This window comes from Ananas comosus, linkage group 10, assembly GCF_001540865.1.
Source record: "Ananas comosus cultivar F153 linkage group 10, ASM154086v1, whole genome shotgun sequence".
Lineage (NCBI taxonomy): Eukaryota > Viridiplantae > Streptophyta > Magnoliopsida > Poales > Bromeliaceae > Ananas > Ananas comosus.
In genome coordinates, this window is record NC_033630.1 from 1,313,394 (window position 1) to 1,334,602 (window position 21,209).

A 21,209-nucleotide genomic window follows, 5' to 3' on the forward strand; every position below is an offset into this window, starting at 1 on the left:
ATCAAGTACATAAATTTTGACCTGTCAAAGGCCTTTAAAAAGTAAATGTTTTCCTTCCATCTTTCTCTCTACTCTTTTATTAGCTCCTTCATCTACCAACCAAAGCAAATATCCTAAAAAATAAAAATAAAAATCAACCACCCAATTCTATCCTATCTCCATCCAATGGTTCTTTTCTCTCCCAAACTGATTAGATCACCAACTTTGAATGGATTTGAAATCCATGTACTTCCCTTCATCAACTAACTTTTACCTCCTAATTATTATATATATATATATATATATAGAGTACTATAACCTCTCCCTTAATCTACATAAATTAATTTTGGTCAAAATTGATGGGCCAACCCTCAGACGATCGATCGGACCCGGCCACGATTGATTTAGTCGTTTTGTCGCGCCACCGCACCCTCAACAACCTTGGTCACGGCTTCCTTGAACGACTCCTCGTCCCAGTCACTAGCCTGTAAACATCACACACAAAAAATAATTAATTAATATAAGCTCTTTTAATTAAGATTGAGGATCATTCATTTGTTGGTAGCTAATGGATCTAAAGGAAATTTCTAGTCACCCTGCTTCAAATTGAAATTAATTGTCTATGTGTGTGTGTGTGTGTGATTCCTAAGGTAGCGTTTGGTTGGGGAACAAAAGGGGAATAAGCTCTTGTTCCATCCTTTGTTTCCAAACGCTATGTTTGGCTTCCGGAAACAGTAGTTCTCGAAAATCTGGAACTAGCAGGTATAAAGCTGGAACTGCTGTTCCACCCGTTTCCTGAAACAAGCTTGTTCCTTGATGAGAACAAGATTAATTAAAATCAAAATTTAATTTTAATGGCAGTAAATTATTAATTAATCTAATTAATATATTTAAATTATTATTTATTATTTATTATTTTAATAATTAAATAATTTATTATTTATAATTAATTATTAATAATTAATAATATTTATTAATTTTTTATTAATAATTATTAATATTTATTAATAATTATTATTCTTAATGATAATCGATATTATTATTAATATATTATTTATAATTAATAATTAATAATTAATATTATTATTTATTAATAATTAATTAATAATTATTATTCTTAATAATTAGATAATCGATGTTATTATTAATTTATTATTTATAATTAATTATTAATAATTATTATTATTATTTATTAATAAATATTAATATTAATTATTATTAATAATTAGATAATCAATATTATTAATAATTTATTATTTATAATTAATTAATAAGAATAATTAATAATTATTATTATTTATTAATAATTAATAATAATAATTATTATTATTAATTAGATAATCGTTATTAATAATTTATTATTTATAATTAATTATTATTATTAATTATTATTTATAATTAATTATTAATAATTAATTTTTTATTTATTTTTAAGTAATATTTTTATGTTAATTAATTACATAATATAATTTTAATTTCAAATTATAACGTTTATTCCTCTTGTTCCAATCTAATTATCCAAATACTATTTACCTTATTCCTAGGAACAATTCAATTTTCATCCAAACACAAAATTGGTCTAGTTCCTGCTTATACCTGAACTTATACTTATCCCTAGAACTAGCAGTTCTTACTTATACCCGAACCAAACGCAGCCATATAAAGTTTATAGAAAATGATGACTACAAAGTTGTCCCTCTCATGGAGATGGTTATTTGGTCATCAAAGTATAGGAATTCAAAACATTTTCTTAGATCAAAAAGATTATTTCGTAGAGACTTTTCCAAGTTGATTCTGCCGGAGGACTCTTGTATAATACACCAATAAGGAATCATCAACTCATGTTTGTGCCACATGCATGTCACTATATATTTTATTTTTTATTTTTCTCCTTAATTCTATTCTTCTTTTATTCGCTTATTTTCTCCTTAACTCTATTCTTGTTTTATTTTACTCAATTTCCTTTTGTGCTCTCTCTCTCTCTCTCTCTCTCTCACACACACACACAAAATATGCCCTTTAATTAGTTCTAACATTTTCTTACTAAGATCTAGTTAGCTCTTCTCTCTCTCTCTCTCTCTCTCTCTCTCTCTCTCTCTCTCTCTCTCTCTCACACACACACACACACACACAATATGCCCTTTAATTAGTTCTAACTTTTTCTTACTAAGATCTAGTTAGCATAAGATGTCTAATCCAAGAACAAGTTAGTGTAGTATTGAAACTTTTTTTTTTTTTCATTGGCTATTGTATTTGGTGGGAGGATTAACTTTGTCCTGCAAATTAAGCTAGGAGCAGTTTAGTACAACAAGGCTCATTATCATTAATACCTACTCAAACATTTCCTACTTATTTGGTGCCCCCAAAAATAACACATCTACTAGTTTCTTCCTTTTTTTCTAGATTGAAAAACAAAACATTAGCCAAAGAAACAAAAACTCCTTAAATTTGTTCTTATAGAGTTACGGATACTCGAACGAAGGAACTGCTATATATATATATATATATATATTTATATTATCGTCTACTGTATGTGCACAAACATTATTCGAAAGTACGAAATGAGTAGATATGCAGTAGATAATCTTTGTACCTTCACTTGGAATGTTAGATTGGCCGATGCATATGTATTTGATTGTGGCTGAGTGCTCCTTGCGTTAATTGATACCAAGTTAATATTCCCATTCCCTTTTAGGAATTCAAGTATACGAAGCAGGACGTCGATCGTGTCGCACTCTACCCTGACTATCACATTCAAATTGATCTGTCGAGTTTCTGACGTTGATTCAGATCCACTGCTGATCTGAACTTCCACTCTGTTGCTGGAATCACCGCTGTCGACTTGTTTCATTTGCTCAGTTGGCGGAGGGAGTTGCGATTCGAGCATTCGGTTCTTCTCCTCGAGTTCGGATATCTGAGCTTTTAGAGTGTTCACATACTCCTTTGTCTTGGCAAGTACTGAAGCTTTATCCTTCTGTAATATTTAACCATTACAGAAGCAAAACCATTTATTAAGTTTTGATTAAACATGCAGCATTTAAAACCTAAAGAAAAAATTCTCCTTAATTTCCAAGTGTTATTTTGTGGCAGTTTAGGTTAATTTACGCAAAAAAAAAATCACAGCTATTTATGTTATGATCATATGTTGGGCTTCTAATTAATTAACTGGTCCATCTTGTATAAAAGCCAAGGTAATTCAATAAGCATGAAATCAAGCTAGCTATTAGTGGAGAAATTAAGTTACGTTAAGGATCATAATCCAGTTATTTTCTTATGCATATGATCGATCGATATATCATATGTACCTTAGACCCTGGTGGAAGTAGCATCCTCAGTGCATGAAAGCTCTCGTTGATCTTCTCTCGCCTCCTGCGCTCCGATATCATATGGTGCAACTGGTTGCTCGTCGGCCGTGGCTCCGGCATCCGAGCCTCGAACCTCATCATATGCACTCTTCTCAACATCGACACCGCCATTTTAATCATCTTCTGCCCGGGAACGCCCGGCTTAACGGGGTCAGTCTTGGGCCGGAGTGCCGCATTGTAGGCCTTGAACGCCCTTTGGCGGGGTGCTTGCTCTCGTTGTGGGGGTTGGTAAAGCAACGAAGGAGGAGGTGAAGAAGAGATAACTGCGAGCATGGCTTGTGCCATCGCCGCATCGTCGGCGGCAGGGGTCGGGAATGGGAGCCGAGCGTAGGCCTCGGGCGGCATGAAAGAAGAAGTGCTTCCCTTGAAAGAGGAGAATTCGGGTGGGCTTCCCATCGAGAGAGACCGCAACGAAGAGGACGATGGCGGCGGGGGGGGTTGGTCTCCTAACAACGATTGTTGGATGAAATCCTCGGAGAAAACTTGCTGGATGTTCATTTGCATGTTGCTCTATCAATTTATAAAGAAAAATTACATTAATGCAAGCATAATAAAAACAAATATTTATATATACGTAATTATGAAAATACTAACAGAAAATGTGGAGAGTATATATGATTGATTACATTGCTCGTGGTCGTCGTCGTCATCCCTAATTCGATCTCTCCATTCTCGCACCCCATAAAAATAGCCGTCTGTTTGTAGAAATCATCCATTTTGCATCAAATTTTGTTCGTCAAGGTAATTTAATTAAAGAAATTATGAATAGAAGGTTTGCACTTATAAGATAATTAAGTACAAACCTTAATCCCTGCTTCCTGAAACAATAAGAACAAATAGAAATTTAGCACCTGCTCCAAATTTTAAAAAAATGACTTACATGGCAATGAACATAAGCTAGTTTAAACATGAAGCGCTTACCTGATAGAACTGTTGTTGCACTTGCGTCGAAGCCGAGTTCACGAGGTTAGAACCGATTAGCTCGATATATGGTGACCCATCCTTGTATGCCATTCCAGGAACACACCTTGAAAAAAGGGGGGAAAAAAAAAAAACGCTCAACATGACCCATCAATAAAAGCAAAAAAAAGATAATAATAATAGTAATAAGCTCATTATTGTTGCAACGTACCCAGTTACGATGCTACAAGGCGAACTCCGATACGCGTCGAACAATATCTTCGATAGGGAACTCGGCTGCGCGCTATCATCTTCGTGGAACCAGCAATCTACGCATATCAAGTAACTTCGATCGAAGACCCCAAAGGACCAAAAAAAAAGAAAGAAAGAAAGAAAGAAAATAAGCAAAAATTAAGTGCTTAATTTTACAGGATGATGATATGGATATATAGATGCGTACGTGGAGCGAGGAGACCAGAGGCAAATATAGGAGCAACCGAGGATGCGGGACACGCTTTGTAGGAAGCGCTTTCGAGCTTCTGTGCTGAGGAGAAAGAGGGAATCCATGTGTGCGATGTGGGGGTGGGGGGAGAGGTAGTATAATATCTCTGTGTAGTGGTTGCTATCCATACTCTATGCGTTGCGCTTTGTTAATTTGTTGTACCCTAGTGCAAGTTGAGGAGAGAGAGAGAGAGAGAGAGAGAGAGAGAGTTGGTGAGAGAGAAAGGAATGGAAAAGTAGTGGGAGAGAGTAGTCATTCAAAGTCTTCGCTCGCGAGGGGAGTTTGAAAAAGGGTCAAAGAAGGTGGCAGGAAGGAGCTGGGGGATTAGGAATTATTCCATAGACCCGGCCCACCACATCACTCGTGGACCGCCAGCCTGGTGCACCACTTTATTTTTTATTTTTTTATTTTTTTTTTTAATCAAGACCCGTTTAAGCGTCGGAGACCTTCTACGAGCAGACAGTCCTAAATCCAACATGAGATAATAAAATATTTTAAAGATTATGAATTACTGAATGATTGGGATTATAAAGAAGCTGACTGTCAGTCGTCCCTAACGCAGATAACAAAAGACTTAATGAATGATACGACGATTTCAAGTTTGAAGGTTAATTGCTTCACATTTTCAGCCAAATTTATATCGAAAAAAATAATAATAATAAAATGGATAGCACACTGCCTTTCTTAAAAGGAAGAAGAAATGGATGGGCATAGACAGAAGATTTATTGGATGGTTCACGACTAATATGGTAGACTAGGTTCAGAAACAATTGTACGGTCGGAGAGGGTTAGCTAGTGGAGCAGATAGCTTGACAATCCGAATCGAATCTAAACTAAATTATCGGATTTGGGTTCTTAAAGTTGGATTCCATACATAGAAGTAAGAATGTTGGACTAAGGGAATGTTTGGCTTCGATTTTGTTTCTATCTATAGCTAAAACAATCTTTAGCAGCAGAACATTTGAAAAATAAAAATGAGATTCCAAATTTCAAAAACAAAGACTTTATAATTTAGGACGTTAGATTCTGCTACAGCAACTATTAAAAGTATTTCAATATAGTACTTTCTTAAAATTGATACACCAAACTAACAATATTATAGTTTACAGTCGACGTATCTAAAATAGAGTTTGTTCACATGAATATTGCGGTCTGAGTCGTTATTCAATCAACGTATTACTACATGATAATTAATTGGATTCTGATTTAGATCCACTGTGAACTTGACCAAGATTAATTTAACCCATTAATTAATGACCCTAGGATTAGAAAAAAAAAAAAAAAAAGAAAAAAACTTGAAAACTCTTGTCTCTGTTTCTTAACATCGCTGTTTTTCTTGACGTGCTTGAATTGCATTTGGGTTCTTCATTTCTAGGTTCATCATCGCATGTAACTTTTACTCTGCACGGCTCATCAAAAGGGAACTTTATAATCAAAAGCGCTTACCCGCTTCGCTTATTTCATTAGAAATAAACTTAGCCGGAAATGTGAATCAACCAGGATTCGAACTGGGACCTCGGGTACCAACCATCAAGTCCTTTGCCATTTACGCTAGGGACGATCGGTTAATCAACACCAATTTTAATTTGTAACTTGTTTTGGTTTGCTCGCATGCAGGAACTATTATTCTTCGATCAAATCACCTCTTATTCTTATGGATTAATTTTAATTTATACTTCTACCTGACCAACTAGCTATATATATATATATATATATATATATATATATGTGTGTGTGTGTGTGTGTGTGTTGAAGCAGAAATGGTGTGAATAAGAGGTAATTGTGATATTAGCTAATTTTGACTTGGAAATGGTGTGAATCCTTGCACATCTTATGTGTTTACTAATCTCTAATCCCAGGTAATTTAAATGATGATGTCTACATCAGGGCTATTAATAAGCAGGACCCTATCATCTTGAAGTGATATAATAGTCCCTTTGAAAGATTGATGTTTGTTACTTTAAATTATGGTGATAAGTTGTCAACAGTTCTAGAAACGAACAAGGCACATTAATTATATAATAATATATATTAGAATAATCAATTTAATAAATGAAGCAGGTAGCGTGCAACATTTTTCTCTCTCTATATATATATATATATATATATATATATATATATATATATNTTCTTTTTGACTAATGATAGAATAACCAATCTTTGCGGAAGCAAAGCTGTAAGAATGGAAGAGAACTATTCCTGTGGACAATTAAAAAAAAAAAAAAAAACAAAAACAAACAAACAGTAAACTTGTTGTCTAATACATTATTTTTTTAGTTCACACTTTGCCCGGCGGCGAAGAGATTTTGTTCATTTGACCAACTACGTCGGACGTGATTCGTTTTCGTCGGAGCAGAAGTGAGCATAAAATAACTATAAAGATTTGAGGTCAGTCGGGCGTCTAGGCAACTTCAACTAATTTGGAAATTAGTCCCGACTTGTCATTGATTAATCCTGCTATGTGCAGAGGGCGAATCCCTATATTTTAATTTAATTATTTTATTTTTGATATAAACTTTTTGGTTCCGAACTTTTCACACCACATTATCTGTTTACATGGAAGGTAATTAAGAAAAAAAAGTGATTTTTTTTATTTCTCCACCTCACGTTTTACTTCAAACTAAATTAAAAATATATATATATATATAGTTTCACAATAACGTGTACTTGAGGCCCATTTCGGGCCTAATCCGATTCAAATATTTGGGCATTGAGCCCAAATTGTAAATGGGCCTAGGCCCAAGGTTACCAATGCGAATCCTCGCCTCCCTTTTTGTTCGCTTTTGTTCGCTCTTCGACCTATTCCCTCTCTCTCGTTTCCATCTCGATCTCCGCACAAGAGAAGGATCAATCGATTCTCCAAACTCCAATTCCAGGTTTTTGATGATCTGCTTATTATTCCTCGATTTGATACAATTTCTACTCTCTTTTCGTTTTTTTGCTACCGTTAGTTTAAATTAGTTGATCTAAAAGACTTGAAGTTGCTTTGATCGTTTGTTGTTTGGGGATGCAGGTTTGAATCAGGATTAATGTGTTGTAACTCCATGTATCTTAGATTAAGGTTTTGGATTTGAAAAATATCATCGTTATATTCCATTGATTGAGGTTTTTGTCTCTGAAATTAACTGTTTGGGTCCATTTTAGATGCATGCTAGTGTCATACCCATCATAATGAATAATGCCAATACCTAACAATTAATCACCAAAAAACTCAAGATTCTGCGCGAAAAATGTGTTTTTTGTGGCATGTAGGTATAGAAATATCATCTTTCAGTTATAGCTATGCCTTCTTAGAGATCTTGAGGCAATATTATGTTGGTTATATTGTTGCCGTAGCTGTGCGTAATTGTCGATGAAGAGTTATATTCCTTTATGTTTTCGCCGTGTAGATCTAAAATGCTCTGGAAATGTCTCTAGTTTATGTTGGATCATGAGAAATTTAATGGGGTACAGGATCCCTTTTTTTTTTTTCTTTTGCAAAACTAAACAAACTAGAAAAGGATTGCTCGAATTAGCCTCTAGCAAGATGTCTAATGTCTTGAGTTGCCTGAGTGAGATTCTGAGACTTTGAGAGCATATGAGTGGATTAGGACTTTGTCCGCCACCTAGTTTTAAATGCAAAGAGAAAGGCTTATATATGAAAAATCAGCAGAGAAAGGGTGTGAAATAATCTGCATCGGTGATTAAAACCGGGTAAAATAAAGTTTTCATTTTTTGTATTTCGTAAATGAATATCTATTTGGCAGCATTTAATACCTAGCCAAAAAATGCAATTGAAAGGATGAACTTTACGGACTTCAACACAGTATGTGGCTAAGAGTACTGATTTGCCAGACAATGTTATCAGGCGTGGGCGTGAATCCGTCCATTCATACAGGGCGAGTTTCATGTTTTGATAAGCAATTTTTACAATCTCAAGTGCCCTTGTTTTATTGTGTTCGGTTTGGTCGCCTGGACAAGTTGATCTTCATCTATTTACTTTGAGAGGGGATTAATCATCAACTACTGCTATCATTTAATAATATATGGTAGCTAACCGGCGTTCATTTGATTATTTATTATATTTATCTGAAGTTTGCGGAATCTTGGTGATGTTGGAATTTGTCATGGACCAGACCTCAGTCTGCGGCCAGATGAAGGCAACTATTATTTGAGTGATTTCTTCTATGTAGATTACTTATCTGCTAGCGAAAAGAATCTTGGGTATGTGGGGCTCTGGGTGCAGCCTTAATTTGCTATTGTTTTCGTTCTTCTAAGTCAAATAACAGCATGCAATATCATTGTGGCTTGTTTCTTACTCTAGTTTCGATTAACGTTCCTGTATATGACTTTCTCGGTGAAGTTAATGGCGCTCAAACCAACTGTGGCTCTACGGGCCCTCCTAGTCGGTGGGATAGCTGCATTTGCGAAGGTGGCCGGAGCGATGAAGGCCGCAGGAGGGGTGAAGGTGGGTGCAGCCGCAGCTGCCATGACAGCAGCGGCAACCGCAGCAATCTCAGGAACCAAAGGGGGAGAGAAGGATCATGCCAAACAGGATGTCAAGTGAGATGATATACTTTGGCGGTCCGTCGTATTAATTTCGCTCAGTATTGTCAAGAATGGCAGAACACTTTCGCTTAGACATTCTGCCTTTCAAAAGAAGTTTTAGATTTTGCGACAATATTTGGAGAACAGTGTTCTTTTTCCCCTTGAATTTTAATCTCAGGAGAGGAGGTTTTTGTGTTCCTTGTATCTATATATTTTCTTGTTAGGAGGGAAACCTTATGATACCTTGAATTATATGTAAGGAAATCAAGCATCCTGGTGTATGGAAATCTAAACTATCTTTACACCAATTTACACACAGTAATTAGTATCATGGTATTTACTTGTGTATTCTGTCGCAGACATGGTCATAAAATTCGAGTAATCACTGAACGTTGTGACATTACTCGAGTTATTACCCTCGTTATTTTGCATATATAACTTTTTATCTGCTCTTCGATTGTGAGTATGACGCATTTGCGAGATTAAGCGCATTTATTTGTGGGTAATATGTGTCTATTCTTCAACTATGCTTGTGAGGCTAGGTTGCCAATGGTATGACGGAGTTCCCAGCGAGCTCTCCCGTGGTTGCTGCCTCGCCGAACTTTCCGTCTCCGAGCTCCCCCTCAACCACCGCCTCGGCGAACCTCGCGTCTCCTTTCGTAAGTTCTCCTCGCCTCTTCTCTTGTCAATCTTCATAGCCTCGCCAGTTCTGCGACCAATCCCTTCCGGCCTGCCCTTTGCTGTTCTCAGTGTCAGTACGAAGCATCCGTTGCGAGATCGCTTCTCTTCTCCCTTTGGAGTGTTAAGGTTCGAGGAGAGAGTATGAGAATTCGAGTCTTCGCAGTAGGGCGAGCTCGAATTCATCGGCGAATTACGCCGGAGCTTTCGGATAGTTCTCATCGGGACGACGTAGAACTTACGGCCCGGGGGCAAGGCGGTGTCAGGAGAGACCACTGCCGCCCACGGCCGCTGGAACACGTCCGGTGAGGTGACGCAGGAGCGAGGGTTCTGCGACATGATCTCGGACGCCAGGATCGGATGGTCGTAGAGCTCGACGCGGCCGCCGGGATAGACGATCTTGACGTGCGCGCCCCTCTTCTTGTCAGAGAAGCAGCAGCTCGTTAAGGCCATTGGTTTTCTACGGAAGAAACTAACGTGACTAAGATAGGAAGGGTTATTGAAGTTGCGATTTATATAGTGTTTACTTTGTCTTGCTTTTATGTCAGTGTCTTCTGTTGAGTATTCCGTTTTAAGGATTAATTAGGATTGCCGATGCCCACTAAGAGCGGAGGCTATGGGGAATCTTGTGTACATTGGTTGTAGATGTTTAACATTTTATGAGGACATAAAAAGAAAAAGAAAGGAAATCTTTGTTTCATGGGGTTAGGGCAAATTAGCTTCGGACTAAGCAAGGTAATCTACATCAGGTAGTTTTGTCTGTGTATGATATAAATATTTTCATAGTTTTGTTTTAGTCTGAACACCATCATCCGGACGGAGATAAATTTTCTGCAACCTCGTGTGTAGGAACTGCGCCTTTTGGTCCCAGGTCCATTCACTAGATTTAAGTTGGAGTCTGGTTCGTGGGTCGATCTAACTCGGTCCACAGGCCAAAGACTCTTGAATTGTTAGATACGGACCAGGTACATATGTGTGTACCTTGCATTGAATTGATACTGACATATCGGTTCTATCAGGTTTTAAAATCAAATAACATGTCAAATTATTTGGTTAAATTCGAGAGAATTCACTAATTTTGAGTAAAAAAAATTATGATCTAGGGACATAGTGTTAGCGTTGCCAACAAGCACCACAGGTATTATCAAATGCAAAAATAAAATGTGCTTCATTTTTTTTCATAAATGGGCAAACACTAATTTCGCCACCCCAGTTTAAAAAAAATATATTGGTGATACTGATATATTGTCATTATTTCTAGAAGAACTCCAAAATTCAAACTTTATACAGGGGAACATCTCTAAAGATATACCGAGATACAATCCATAATTCAGTAAGGGTACGTTTGGTTCGCACTATAAAAGATTACTAAGAATAAAAAGATGTCCAGAAATCTCATTCCTATTTATTCTATTACTAAGAATATAGCATTTCTTTGTTTGATTCGCACGGTCATATTATTTAGTCATGTTATTTAAAATTACAAAAAGTATACAATTAATTTATTTTTTTTAATTAATTTTAAATAATGCTATCAAAAATTTCAACATCTTTTTAGAAAAAAAGAAAGAGAGAATATAGGTTAGAGAGAGAGCATAATTAAAGAAATAGAAAGAGAAATAGAGTCTAAATTAGAGGGCGTGAGAGAGTTGAGATTTTAGAAAACGAGAAGGAGAGAGAGAGTTTAGTTTAGAGAGAGAAAAAGAATTGAAGTTTAGAGAGATAAAAAAATTAAGTTTAGAGAGAGATATAAGGTTAGAGTGTAAAAAAAAATAATACTAACTAGCCATCGGGTAGGGAGAAAGAAAAATGTTAGACATATTATGATTATCACAATTCATTAATATGAAGATACCCATCCTTTCTTAAAGGAATGAGATTAGTATTTTGGAATGAATCTCATTCCCAAGTAAATCCAATATTACCAACTAGATTATTTAGTGCGTTTAACCAAATACCGTCATATTATTTTATTCCTATTGGATTAGTAGGAAGCTTAAAAAGATTGCACGAACCAAATGCAGTAAAAGAGGAAGCAAGGATTGAAAAAGCTAAAGAGAGAGAGAGTTAAAAACAGAAACTTTTTATTATGATAATTGTAGCTATTTCCCCGCTTTTACCTCTTTCTCTATTTTTCTTTTCCAATCCTTCATGGTATCTGGTGTTACATCTAATGCTATAGGAATTTTAATGCATTATATACATGATGGATTTTTACAGCAACTAGAAAAGGGAAAACTCCATGCATGCAGGCTTCTTCCTTCACCAAGCATGACATCACCTTCGCGTTCCCGAACCTTCTGAGTATCTCTCACTAGTTTCAAGTTTCAACGACAACATGAAAACATTATATAGTTACAGTACTGTATGTATAAGGAAAATTTATAATTTGTGAAATTGCAAAATGAGTCTCACTAGTTTCTAGTTTCAACTCCATCTTCCACGGTGCAATGCGGTTTGAAGGTCATCGAATAGTTAGTACTCGGACTCGAACTCAAACTCGGCTCCGCCGCCTCCGAAGATCCCACCACAATGCTCTTCATCAACGCACCACTGCATCCGATCTCTTCGGGAAAACCCTAATTCCGCACACGCCATCAAATTTTAAGGGAAACGAAATCAAAAGAGCGACAAATTAGTGTTAAAAAAAAAAGGAAAAAAAAATGTAGAGATTGGTACCGTTGCGAAGGCGTCGCGGGTGCGGTGGCGGTCGATCTGGCGGCGGACGGCGGCGATCTCGCGGGCGACGGCGTTGATCCGGGCGGAGAGGGAGCGGACGAGGCCGAGGCAGCCGTGGACGGGGTCGCGGCGCCGCGCCTCGGCCTCGAAGACCATGGCGCGCACGGCGTGGTCGCGGAGGTGCGGCGGCGCCGCGCCGTGGATCCGCATGAGGTTGCTCACGCCGAAGAGCCGGTGCACGCTCCGGAACTCCGCCGCGCGCTCCGCCGGGAAGTGCCGCGCCAGCGCGCACCCCGGCCAGCACCGCCGCCGCTGGTGCTTGCACGCCGCGCACGCCTGGCCCCCCCTCATCGTCGACGACGACGACGACGACGGCGGCGGCGAATTCACACCAATTTTGCGAATTAGCCCCCTCGATCTCTAATTAATGTGCGAATTCGAAGATGAAGGGATCGGATCTGGTAAGGGTTTAATTAAGGAGGGGAGAGGAAGAGTGCGTGGATTTGGGGTGTTGTTCTCTTCTATCTCCCCTTTCGACCCTGTTGCTCGCACGCGACTTTCCGGTGGTGACGTAAGCCCTACGTGTAGTGTGCGTGATATATATATATATATAGAGAGAGAGAGAGAGAGAGAGAGAGGGAAAAGGGGGTTCGTCGTTTTCGCGCTCTCCCTCGTGTGCGGGGGTGGGGGCGGTGGCGGTGCGTTAACAGGCTCACGTCGTTCACGTAGAGAAAGGCGCCTTATGGACGTTTCTAGAAGAGTATCATAATATAGTAACAAACAATATAGGTAAATTGTCTTTAAGTGTGAACTATTTTAATTAATTAGTTTTCCAATCATTCAAATTTTTAATTTTATTATTTAAGTCCGTCAACAATATTTTAATTTTAAATTTTAAATTATTTATTTATTTTAATAAAATTATAATTATAAAATTACTTGAAGTATACGAACTGTTTATAAAGATGAATAACGAATTCAAATTTTCAAGTCAAAGTATTGTTGGCTATATCAAATTCATATATTATATATATGGTAATAAATTGATTTTGAGAAGGAAAGATTTTAAATTTCTAACCATATATTATTATTATTTTTTTTTTTTTTTAAGGTGTGGATGCATGATATTTATAATTTTCTATCTGTTATAAAGAGCTATGCTATTTGTACATTCAAAAATAAATATAAAAGTTATATTCTTTTCGATCAATAAATTATACTCATAAATAAGTACAGATCTTACATCCTTCGAGTCACCGACCTTTTTTTTTTTTAGCCAGCCTTACAAATTAAAAAAAAATTGTTTAAACTATTGGATAGATTGGATCATTGGATATGAAAAAATAATAATAATACATTATTCGTTACATTTATTTTATCTAAAAATAATTGCAATTAGAAATATTACGTATCTAAATTTTGAACCTGCGTTAGCAACAATCGGTAATAGTATTTTATTTGTGTTGAACATCTATTACATTGATTCTTAAGTTGGTGGAGCGTTGCTCTCACACGCTCCAAATATTTAAACAAAAGCATTACTCGTGCACGTTTTTTTTTTTTTTTTTTTTTTGGTTCTTCCCACTTCTTCCTCAGCATTTCCATCGGCAGTCCTCGCACAACCAACGAAAATACGACCGAGTGCCCGCCCCGCCTAATCCCCCAACCAGTAAAGAAATCATACCCTGCACCCGGTCCACCATAAACTGGTATACAACCCTTGAGAATTAATATTACTTTATTTGGACGTCAAAATAAATTATTCACTCAAAAATATTATGTGCTATGTTTTTGTTTATTTTTTGGCCATTCTTCAAGAATCTGCTTTTTGTATTCTTTATCGAAACTCGGCTATCAAGTTTTGTGATTACGTACAAAGTATATCATCTTATTTTAAAAAATTTTCTTCTCGAATATAGTTCACTGTTTAGGACATACAATTATACTCCTATTTACTAATAAAACTGTATTTTTCAGTATATTAAAAGGATGTGCTGAGCAAGGTGTTTATATATAAAATTAAGTTGATCCAAAATGTAAACTAATACATAAATTATGGGATGTAATCTATAACATCTAAAATAATTTACACATAAATGATTATTAGTTTTGAAAGTTACTGCTAAAAAAGACATTGTTTGCAATGTAATATTATTTTTAACACTCCGAACCCTTAAATATTATATATCATATTTTATAAGTTTTATTTGGAAACCTTTACATTGTGTTTTTAAAAATGTCTTTGGTGAACTAAGTTCACTCAATAATTTTTCCAACGTGGGCCACAAATTATGATTATGGCGTGATTACGTGAACTGGGGCTGCTACATCACCAAAGGCTTGTTTCTTCTCTCGTGACAAACTTTTCGATTGAAAATGACATTTAATTAGGCTGAAGTTTAAGTAAAAATTTTATTTTACTGCTGCTTATTTGACAAAAAAGATAAGAACTTTAAAACAATAATTATTTTACTCATTGTATTAAAAAAATTTAAACTCCGTCTCATCCAAATAAAATTTATTATATTACTATAAAACATACAAATTTATATGGAAATTAATTTTATATAAAAATAAATATTTATGATAGAAAAAAAAATTTAAACCCCTTTATTTTCGATCAAACAAACGTGCCTGGACGCAACCGTTACATTTTTTTTTTTAGAATTAACTGTTACATCTTATGCTTTGAGTAAATGTTACATCTTACTCTTATGATGCTTTGAGTACTAACACGGGGTCGTGCATGTAGATCCCATACACCGGGCTCACGACCAGGATATACAAGCAAGATCCGTGTACCGTGCACCACAACGATCCTGTCCGTTCGCGGCAAATTCATAGGCGATTCCACGGTTCGGAGCCCTTCATACGTGGATAATTACACTAAATGAAATGTAGTATTTAAAAAAAAGATTAATTTCGTACAGATTTTTACAAATATAGTGAATTGCAAATAATCTACACAAAGTTTAACTTTTATATATTGTTCAAACAAAAATTCTAATATTTTCACATATACCATTTCTGTTAGAATCCGTTAGAAAATTTTAAGTAACTATAGTTTAAATACTTAACATTAATTAGTTTATAATATAATTTGATATTTTTATTCCTCTTATATTATACTATTGTCATTTTTAAAGGGATAAATTTGTGATGACAAAATAGACATTTCATTAAAAATAAATAATTTTATAATAATAATAAATTAGACAAATATATTTAAAAATATTAAAATTTTTATTAAAAAAAATATATAAAAATTAAATTTTATGTAAATATATTTATAATTTTTTTATGTTTGTGGGGATATGTATGCATTTAACCCTTAAAAGAAATACAAAAAAACAAAGGTAATAATAGCTCGTTCCGTTCTTCGCACTCGTTCCGTTCTTCGCACTCTTTCTCCTTCCTCTCTCACTTCGCTGTAAAATACCCCTCTCTCTCTCTCTCTCTCTCTCTCTCTCTCTCTCTCTCTCTTAGGGCGTTCGCCATGGGGAACGCTCGTGAGATCGCGGGGCTCCTCATCGTCCTCCTCGTCGCGGTTGCTCCGACGCGCGCCTTCTATCTCCCCGGAGTCGCTCCTCGCGATTTCCAGCTGGTAATAGTTTTTGGCGGTTCGATCGAAGTTTTTGTGGATCTAAGCTAGGGTTTCAGCTCAATTTGTGCTTATTTTGAGATCGGGATTCAATTTGTTCTGTTTTCGCCGTAAATTCGTTGGATCTGTGCTCGGATTACGTTGATTCGTAATTCTTATCTTTTTCCATAATCTAGTGTTTCATCAGTTGCCGATTTTTGGATCATTTGTTCCTTATTTTTTCGTGTCACTAATGGATCTGGAACCTGTGAGTAGGAAATCTCCTTTAGTTGAAAGGATAGGGTTTAGTTCTGGTTTTACTTATAAAAGAGTTTGGTGAAGGTGGTTGAAGGCAGAATCGAAGTTGTTGCTGTTAGTTTTCTATTAGGATATTCTATTTGGTTTGCTCCATCTGCTACTGTTTATGTCGGTACAAATGTTCCTGAAAACCCTAATTTTGCACGATCCCTTGTAGTTTTTGGTGCTTAATTCTACCTAAAGCTTCTATTTCCGTGATTGAAGTATATTTAACTGGAAATTTAGTTTCTTGCTAACCTAATAGGCTGTGCATTTCTATGTGGGATTCGGAGAACGACTTAGATCTTCCACCTTGGAGTATGGTAATTTCCTTTTGTAATCTAAAAAATGGGGTGGTTTAGGATCTTGCTTTAAGTTGTAGGACCAAATATGTTTCATATTTGTTAGGGAAAAAAATTTCAATTTCCTTGCCTTGGATCGAGATATTTAGAAATAGGGTTAATTTCATACAGACCTCTACAAACATAGTGAATGGCAAATATATCCCTACAAAGTTCAACTTTCATATGTTGTCCCTGTAAAAATCTTTATGTTTTCAAATATATTCCTGCCGTTAGAATCCATTAGAAAAATTTAGTTAACTATAGGTTAAATACATAACTCTGATTAGTTTTTGTTATTTTTGCCCCTCTTATATTATACTGTTATGGCTTTTGGAGAGATATATTTGCGATGGCAAAATTGAAAATATTAACAGATGTCTAACAGTTCTTTAACGGTAACAAATCAGAGGGACATATTTGAAAACATTAGGACTTTTGTAGGGATAACATATGAAAGTTGAACTTTGTAGGGATATATTTGCCGTTTACCATGTTTGTAGGGACCTGTATGAAATTAATCCAAAGAAATATTAGATGGAGATCTTCTCTCTTAGTTAGTAAATTTTCCTACTTTTCATGTTTCATATATATTTTTGGAGTTCTGCTATTGATATCACAATCCAAAACCGAAATTTGTGGACCATTTAGTGTCTAGATTGTTGAAGCTGGGAGTCCAAAAGCCAGGGCAGAATAAAATTGAAAAGCACATGGCATAATCTTACGCTGATACGATTGGAAATATCATTGGATGTTTTCTTCATTCTTAGTTTTCTTTTGGTAGGGAATGTATATTGTTTCACTTCTTTGATAACTGTAGTTTAATGTTCCATCTGTTCAATTAATCTCAAGCAGTTAAGTGCTAGTGCTATGAAATGATTTGAAGCAGGATTGCTTCGAAAATATATGACACAATTATATTTGTATTTGTTAATTTTTGTATAAATTAGACTGTGGAGCAATAGTTAGTTTCTCAAGCTTAACATATAATGAATTATTTTGTTGTGCTGAAACTTTCTTTTCTGCTATGCTGGCTACTTTTGCTGTATAATAGAATTTATTTTGGTAGACAAATTGCTCTTTCATTTGGATCATTTTTCTGGCTCAATGATTCTCTTCCTTTTCTGTTCAGGATGATGAACTGCAGGTTAAAGTGAATAAACTTTCATCAACAAAGACACAACTTCCATATGATTACTATTTCTTGGAGTATTGTAAGCCTCTAAAGATAGTGAACAGTGCTGAGAATTTGGGAGAGGTCCTTCGTGGTGACCGGATTGAGAATTCTGTATATGCAGTAAGTACACCAGCTTTGCACATAATGATTGAATATATTTTACTGTTCTAAACAAATTTTTAGTGGCTGGAAAATCATAAAACATACACCAATTAGACTTTTGAGTATTTTCTAGGGCTAAGTAAAGAAGAAAGAATGCTAGTATTTAGTATTCATGGCTTTATTAACCATGTTTTTTCTCTCTTGAATGTATGATTCAAACGGTATAGTTCAAAATGGGAAGGGATGAGAACTGCAAAGTAGCTTGTCGGGTGAAGCTCAATCAAGAAGCTGCAAAGAATTTCAAAGAAAAGATTGATGATGAATATCGTGTGAACATGTAAGTAATTAGTGCATGACTATGCTGGCCTTTAATCATTTACAGTATTAAATGTAGATTCTAACACCATCTCTGGCTTATGATCCTCTGAAAGAGAAAAAAGGGGAAAAAGCACCGTAACTTCCCTCCCTTCTTTTGGTATATGATATAGTTATAATTGTGTTATGCAATCACCCTTTTTACATTACCATTGCTGCTGCTTGGAGATTTTGCTTTTTTAAATTGATCTATATTTTGCTTATTTAGTTAGTTAGCTTTCAAGGGTGTACTAATGGGATTTTTTATTATTTTCTCTTTGTAGGATCTTGGATAACCTTCCTGTTGCAGTTCCTCGACAAAGGACAGATGCAAGCCAAGCAACAAGCTATGAACATGGTTTTAGAGTTGGTCTTAAGGCAAGCTAGCTGCTGTTTTATGTACCAACAATTAATGCTTCTTATCTACAGCTAAGTACTTTTTCCGACTCTAATTATTTTTTTTTATTTTTTTATTTTTTATTTTTTTATTTTTAAACCAGAGTAAGGATGGCAAGTATTACATAAATAACCACCTGAGTTTCAAGGTCAGGTACCATAAGGACCAAGAATCTGAGGATGCTCGTATTGTTGGTTTTGAGGTGATTCCAATCAGGTCTGACTTTGTTCTAGATCTATGAACTTCTTGGTTTTTTTTTTTTTTTGTCATAGGTATGTTTCGTGTTCAAATTTGCTTTTCCATTTTCAGATTAGTTATGTTTTCATACTACAGTTTGTAAGTAGTAGCAAAACAAGCTAGTTGCTAGGAGTTAATTCCTTGCATGCTTAAGTTCTAACTATCGCACCAGGCAATCATAAGGGAATTTTTTAATTGCCTTAACCATTCATTACTTTATTTACCATTTTCTGTTCATGTACAGTGTAAAGCATGAATACAACGACTGGGACGATAAGAATCCTAGATTGGTAACGTGCAACCCCAACACGAAGATAACTCCTGGCAGCAATAACCTGCAGGAAGTAGCTGCTGACACGCACATCGTATTCTCGTACGATGTCACCTTTCAGGTATGGTTTTCTTTTTTTTTTTTTATTCTTAAGCTAAAACTTATTCTTAATTTCATCTCTCACATCCCACTTCACCTATTTACAGCCCAGCGAAATCAAATGGGCGTCTCGTTGGGACACGTACCTCCTCATGAACGATGATCAGATTCACTGGTTCTCGATCATCAACTCATTAATGATCGTCCTATTCCTCTCCGGCATGGTTGCCATGATCATGTTAAGAACTCTTTATAAAGATATTGCAAACTACAATCAGCTCGATAGTCAAGATGAAGCCCAGGAGGAGACTGGGTGGAAACTACTTCATGGTGACGTATTCAGGCCGCCTGTCCACTCCGGCCTTCTCTGTGTATATGTTGGGTCGGGCGTTCAGTTTTTCGGGATGACACTAGTCACTATGATATTTGCCCTACTAGGTTTCCTCTCTCCCTCCAACCGCGGGGGCCTAATGACTGCCATGGTTCTTCTCTGGGTCTTTATGGGCCTGTTTGCTGGATATGCGTCAGCCCGTCTCTATAAAATGTTCAAAGGCACTGACTGGAAGAAAATAACACTTAAAACTGCGTTCATGTTCCCCGGCATCATCTTCACCATATTCTTCTTTTTAAATGCTTTAATCTGGGGGGAGAAGTCATCGGGTGCAGTTCCTTTTGGGACCATGTTTGCCCTAGTTCTACTATGGTTTGGTATTTCTGTGCCATTAGTCTTTGCTGGAAGCTTCCTCGGATACAAGAAACCGGCAATTGAGGATCCTGTGAAAACCAACAAAATCCCTAGGCAAATCCCTGAGCAGGCATGGTACATGCAGCCATTGTTCTCCATCCTGGTTGGCGGTATTCTCCCCTTCGGCGCTGTTTTCATCGAGCTCTTCTTTATCCTCACATCCATCTGGCTGAACCAATTCTACTACATCTTCGGGTTCCTCTTTATAGTATTCCTTATTCTTCTTGTGACGTGTGCGGAGATCACGATCGTTCTTTGCTACTTCCAACTGTGCAGCGAGGACTACCACTGGTGGTGGAGGGCGTATTTGACTGCAGGTTCCTCCGCAATTTACCTCTTTGCCTACTCAATCTTCTATTTCTTCACGAAGCTGGAGATCACAAAGGTCGTTTCGGGCATTCTCTACTTTGGGTACATGTTGATCGGGTCCTATGCTTTCTTCGTTCTCACAGGGACTATTGGCTTCTACTCGTGCTTCTGGTTTGTGCGGAAAATCTATTCCTCTGTGAAGATCGATTGATGAGGATGATGGGGGCAGAGGTGTGCTTTTGGATGGTTCTAAAAGCATCTGGACATAGTTGAGGGTTTTCTACAGAGATGGGAGGATTGGGAGAGAAGTTTCATAGGAAGGTTCGCAAAATTTGAGTACTTAGAGATTAGTAATTTTGGTTGGAGGCAAGATAATGTGGTAATTTCTGGTAGTTATTATAACTAAAACATGTTTTCTCTTGTTTCTCTTTTCTGTGTTGTAACGTCTCCAAATTTTCATTGTTCCTAAGTTTTATCAGTGGCTAGCAAAGGTTAAATAGGAAAATCTTTGCTGTGGAGCCGCATGAATCGTAGGCATCTTGTTTCATAGCTGCATAATTATTCTACTTTTAAGTCTTTTTTAGAATAAAATTTAGGGAGCATTTTGATGGGGCAACTACGTAGAGTGGGTTTCACTGTATACACACCGCTGATTTTTGGAGCAACTTCC

At 36.3% G+C, this 21,209-nt stretch overlaps 4 protein-coding genes across 4 annotated transcripts; 2 read left to right on the plus strand and 2 right to left on the minus strand.

Moving 5' to 3' along the window:
- On the minus strand, positions 1-4,926 carry LOC109716601 (putative transcription factor bHLH041). Its single transcript, XM_020242133.1, has 8 exons — positions 4,705-4,926; positions 4,477-4,590; positions 4,266-4,371; positions 4,148-4,162; positions 3,971-4,039; positions 3,285-3,854; positions 2,573-2,953; positions 1-464 (listed from the first exon to the last, which is right to left on the minus strand). The coding sequence occupies exons 1-8, from the start codon at positions 4,872-4,874 to the stop codon at positions 384-386; spliced, it is 1,506 nt and encodes a 501-aa protein (XP_020097722.1). The 5' UTR covers positions 4,875-4,926; the 3' UTR covers positions 1-383.
- Positions 7,514-9,619, plus strand: LOC109715967. Its single transcript, XM_020241226.1, has 2 exons — positions 7,514-7,622; positions 9,089-9,619. The coding sequence occupies exon 2, from the start codon at positions 9,092-9,094 to the stop codon at positions 9,290-9,292; it is 201 nt and encodes a 66-aa protein (XP_020096815.1). The 5' UTR covers positions 7,514-7,622; positions 9,089-9,091; the 3' UTR covers positions 9,293-9,619.
- LOC109716692 (LOB domain-containing protein 25-like) lies at positions 12,019-13,338 on the minus strand. The gene is made up of 3 exons (XM_020242238.1): positions 12,631-13,338; positions 12,367-12,530; positions 12,019-12,265 (listed from the first exon to the last, which is right to left on the minus strand). The coding sequence occupies exons 1-3, from the start codon at positions 12,979-12,981 to the stop codon at positions 12,229-12,231; spliced, it is 552 nt and encodes a 183-aa protein (XP_020097827.1). The 5' UTR covers positions 12,982-13,338; the 3' UTR covers positions 12,019-12,228.
- On the plus strand, positions 16,020-21,086 carry LOC109716324 (transmembrane 9 superfamily member 7-like). The gene is made up of 7 exons (XM_020241700.1): positions 16,020-16,234; positions 17,981-18,145; positions 18,355-18,464; positions 18,766-18,859; positions 18,982-19,094; positions 19,360-19,507; positions 19,593-21,086. The coding sequence occupies exons 1-7, from the start codon at positions 16,127-16,129 to the stop codon at positions 20,748-20,750; spliced, it is 1,896 nt and encodes a 631-aa protein (XP_020097289.1). The 5' UTR covers positions 16,020-16,126; the 3' UTR covers positions 20,751-21,086.

What these genes read in the sequence shown, in the direction of transcription:
- LOC109716601 (XM_020242133.1), bottom strand. Translation starts at nt 4,874, where the DNA reads ATGGATAGCAACCACTACACAGAGATATTATACTACCTCTCCCCCCAC. An exon ending in CCTTGTAGCATCGTAACTGG is followed by an intron (nt 4,372 to 4,476) that starts GTACGTTGCAAC and finishes CCTTTTTTCAAG; the next exon opens with GTGTGTTCCTGGAATGGCAT. An exon ending in CGACGACGACCACGAGCAAT is followed by an intron (nt 3,855 to 3,970) that starts GTAATCAATCAT and finishes ATAAATTGATAG; the next exon opens with AGCAACATGCAAATGAACAT.
- LOC109715967 (XM_020241226.1), top strand. Translation starts at nt 9,092, where the DNA reads ATGGCGCTCAAACCAACTGTGGCTCTACGGGCCCTCCTAGTCGGTGGG.
- LOC109716692 (XM_020242238.1), bottom strand. Translation starts at nt 12,981, where the DNA reads ATGAGGGGGGGCCAGGCGTGCGCGGCGTGCAAGCACCAGCGGCGGCGG. An exon ending in CCCGCGACGCCTTCGCAACG is followed by an intron (nt 12,531 to 12,630) that starts GTACCAATCTCT and finishes GTGCGGAATTAG; the next exon opens with GGTTTTCCCGAAGAGATCGG. An exon ending in GGAGTTGAAACTAGAAACTA is followed by an intron (nt 12,266 to 12,366) that starts GTGAGACTCATT and finishes ACTTGAAACTAG; the next exon opens with TGAGAGATACTCAGAAGGTT.
- LOC109716324 (XM_020241700.1), top strand. Translation starts at nt 16,127, where the DNA reads ATGGGGAACGCTCGTGAGATCGCGGGGCTCCTCATCGTCCTCCTCGTC. An exon ending in TTTGAGGTGATTCCAATCAG is followed by an intron (nt 19,095 to 19,359) that starts GTCTGACTTTGT and finishes GTTCATGTACAG; the next exon opens with TGTAAAGCATGAATACAACG. An exon ending in CGTACGATGTCACCTTTCAG is followed by an intron (nt 19,508 to 19,592) that starts GTATGGTTTTCT and finishes ACCTATTTACAG; the next exon opens with CCCAGCGAAATCAAATGGGC.